This window comes from Oryzias latipes, chromosome 17 (assembly GCF_053564925.1).
Source record: "Oryzias latipes strain Hd-rR chromosome 17, Olatipes_Hd-rR_3.1".
Taxonomy (NCBI): Eukaryota; Metazoa; Chordata; class Actinopteri; order Beloniformes; family Adrianichthyidae; genus Oryzias; species Oryzias latipes.
This window is the reverse complement of record NC_136253.1, coordinates 11,084,498-11,088,277: the sequence shown is the minus strand read 5'-3', so window position 1 is coordinate 11,088,277 and position 3,780 is coordinate 11,084,498. Positions and strand designations below refer to the sequence as shown.

General features: G+C 40.2%; 1 protein-coding gene across 1 annotated transcript; it reads right to left on the bottom strand.

Annotated features, from left to right (window-relative positions):
* Nucleotides 1–608: 608 nt before the first annotated feature.
* Nucleotides 609–3,109, bottom strand: LOC111949046 (tripartite motif-containing protein 16-like). The gene has a single exon (XM_023965055.2). It carries the CDS (start codon nt 2,914–2,916, stop codon nt 1,249–1,251), a length of 1,668 nt encoding a protein of 555 aa, XP_023820823.1. The 5' UTR covers nt 2,917–3,109; the 3' UTR covers nt 609–1,248.
* Nucleotides 3,110–3,780: the final 671 nt, after the last annotated feature.

Genomic DNA, 3,780 nt, shown 5'->3' with positions numbered 1-3,780 from the left:
GGTGCGATGAATCCACAAATAGGACTTTCCTTAACTCACTACTTGATGTCATTTTCACAGATTTGTTCTTTAAAAGCACTGTTATTCCATTTATCTCAAGCAATCTAAAATTGATCAGTTTCTAAGTTATTAATCTTTGCCATGAATAATACTGCTTTTGTCTTTATCTATGCATCGCTTCTTGACCCTGCAAACCCTACTTTCCGGTCAGCACTTCAGTTTCTGACGGATGATATTGTCGCCCCTGCATTCTTTGATCTGGTGCCGCAACGACGACTGCACTCCATGTACTGAAAGTGATGGGGCGGTAAAATTCCTCAGAGTTTCAATGAGTTTCTTATGTGAATCAACAAATACGTTAGCATCAGAATGGCATACAAAATCTTGGATTATAGATGCTTTTTATATGTATGTGTGTTTCTATAAAAAAAATTGAACATGTTTAAATAAAGTGTTCAAAAATAAAGAGTCAAAAGGACAAAGACTAACTGACAGATGTTTCTGCCTTGAACATGAACTGTCATTTCTGGAGTTCCAGGAAAACTGCCTCAGTTCTTCCCTCATATTATTCCCACTTTTCTTCATCATATTTCACACAAACTCTGGAATGAAGACAAAAGAATCAGGATATTTTCATTGTCAAATGATCAGAAACAACTTTTCTCTGAAAAAACAAAGAAGTGAAAACGCAAATCTTCAATCCAAAATTGTAAAATGAAACAAATAGAAAGAAAACCAAGTTGTAAATGTTCTTCTTTCTACAACAACACAAAAACATGAACAAAACATTTGTGTGAAATTTGAATTCAAACAGTAAAATCCCAAAGTTCAAAGAAACAGGAAGAAAACAGATTTTACTCAAACGTTTGAGATTTATGTTCAAAAATGTCTCAAATCCACATTCTAGAGATTTTTCATTTCACTCTATATTTCTGACAACAAACATTACTCCACAGAATATTAACAGTTAACCCTTGTGCTATCCTAGGCACTTTAACGTTGGGAGTTGGGTCATCTAGACCCACTAGACAGTGCGCTGAACCTTTTTTCTTCAATGATTTGTGTACCTCACTGGTGTCCATGAATTACATGAAATCTTTCCACCTTTATCCACCTTTATCATGGCAGGGAGAACACGTCAATGTAAAGGTGGGGTCATCTAAGATAGCACAAGGGTTAAAAAGTTTAGTTCAAAATGATCTAAAGCAGAGAAATCACTCAAAACAAACATTTCACTTCTTTCAGGAACTATTTGAGTTTACAGAACTCTGCTGTGGCTCCAACACAACCAAAACCCAACCTTAGTCCAGCATGGAGCGTCTGAGTGAATGTGGTCTGGACTCTGTGGAGGAGAGTCATGCTTTCAGAGACGCTGTAGAAGGACAGAACACCTGCTCTGTGATCCAGGTACACTCCTACTCTGGAGGAAACAGGAGCTGAGATGGAGGTTTTTATGCTGTTGTGGTAAAATGAGAAACTATCTTGAAAACAATCTAATGACCAAGATTTATCACTAAAGCCAAATTCACTTTCATCTCCAGATCTGCTGATGTTCTTGTATGCAACTGCTACACAAACATATTCCCCTCTCCACTCCACCTCCCAGTAACAACGTCCAGTCAGACTCTCTCTACTCAGAACCTGAAAAAAATAAAGAAATGTGTCTGGATAATAAAAATCAGACTGAGGTTTTTCCATAAATGTCACTTTTCTGTTCTCCTCTGACAGTAACAGTTGTCTGTTTGCTGTGTTGGGATCCAGTGTGATTTGACATGAATATTTGAGGAAGTCAGCTCTGCTCTTTGGTTCTGGTTCTGGCAGTAAAACATCCACATGAGTGACTGTCAGTGAGATGTTTGTCCATTCCTCTCTCAGAATGTCCTGCAGTTTGTCTCTGAGCTCTGACACAGCTGCTGTCACATCCTCAAAGTATCTCAGAGGACGGACATTGATGCTGGATGAGTGTGTGGACTCACTGAGTGGTGGCAGTGAGGGGTAGTTGAGCAGAAACTGGCTGTGATCCTCTGTGAGTGAGAGCTGCTTCAGCTCAGCGTCTCTCCTCTTCAGCTCAGTGATCTCCTGCTCCAGCTCCTCCTGAAGATCTTTGACTCGTCTCACTTCAGTTAGACGCTGGGATCTGATCTGTTTCTTCACATCACAGATTCTTTTCTGGATGAGACGGATCATCTCAGTGAAGATCTTCTCACTGTCCTTCACTGTTTGATCAGCAGAGTGATTGATGGCCTCCACCTCCTGTTGAAGCAGCTTCACCTCCTTCTCTCTGTCCTGGATTCTCTGCTGGATTTGTTGTTGACTCTCCTCCAGCTCTCTCTGCCTCTCAGTCCTTTCTGCTGCAGCTGAGACTGTGTCGTGGCCTCTATGTTCTTCCACAGAGCAGAGATAACAGATACACTTCTGATCAGTGCGACAGAACATCTTCATCACCTCATCATGATGGGAGCAGATGTTCTCCTGCAGGTTCTTGGAGGGTTCCACCAGCTTGTGTTTCTTGAATGCAGCTGCATCCAAATGAGGCTTAAGGTGTTTCTCACAGTAAGAGGCCAGACAGATCAAACAGGACTTGATGGCTTTCAGTTTTCTTCCAGTGCAGACATCACAGACCACATCTTCAGGTCCAGCATAGCAGAGATCAGCAGGAGCAGCTTGGAGTCCAGTCTTCCTCAGCTTCTCTATTATATTTGCTAACAAGGTGCTTTTCACCAGAACAGGTCTCGGTATGAAGGTCTTCCTGCACTGAGGACAGCTGGGGGTTTTATCCTCTTCATCCCAGAATCCTTGAATACACTTCATGCAGTAGCTGTGTCCACAGGGAATAGTCACCGGATCCTTCAGCAGATCCAGACAGATGGAACAGCGGAGAGTTTCTTGATCCAGATCAACTCCTTTCTGCGCCATTTCTCCTCTCAGACACAAAGACTGTGAGAGTTTCACTTCCTCAGAAACCAGTTTGACTCTGATCCTCCCATCAGGTGTTGTCACTGAGTTCAACCAATCAGCTTCTTTCTTCTCTTCCTGTTGGTTACGCCGATCATGACAGAGGAGGAGCTGCAGATCCGGAAGAGAAAGAAAGAGAGGGCAATACTCAAGCAAAAGGCACCATTAGTTACAGTATTTCAGGCTTTTGATCTATTAATCTTTTAAGATGAGATATTTATAAGATTGATAGATTATAAATCAGTTAATTTGAAAGATGGCTTATTAACTGTGGATTTTATATATGTAAATTTTCAATTGGAGAAGTAACAGATTAATACCATTTTCTAACTTTTTATCATCAGATTTTAATATGTAAGAATTAGTTTGACATTAATCATAGCATTATTGTTTAATTTGGAGCTTATAAATCTTTTGTAATTGGATCCAGAATTTAATTACAATGAAAAGAAGAATAACTAATTCAAGAAAATCATTTCAAAAACTGCAGATACGGTCTTTATTTGAGAATTTGGATATTGTTTGATATTACATATTTGTGGGATACATTTTATGTTAAATTATTCTTTAAAATGTATTTAATTTTGCTATTTTTACATATGTGGCTGTAACCATGCTATTTTCCTCTTCTTTTTATTTAGATTGTTCAATTACGGCTATGAATCCGGAGGGGGGGATCTGTGGAGTGGTGGGGCCACTTGAACACAAGTCGGGGGATGATCACCCCGGTCGGGTTTGCCTGAGCGAGGGGTTTGATGATTAAAGACCTGAAACACCCTATGACCTTGGGTCTATCACTGATGATGTGTCCAAGTAGCAGACAGT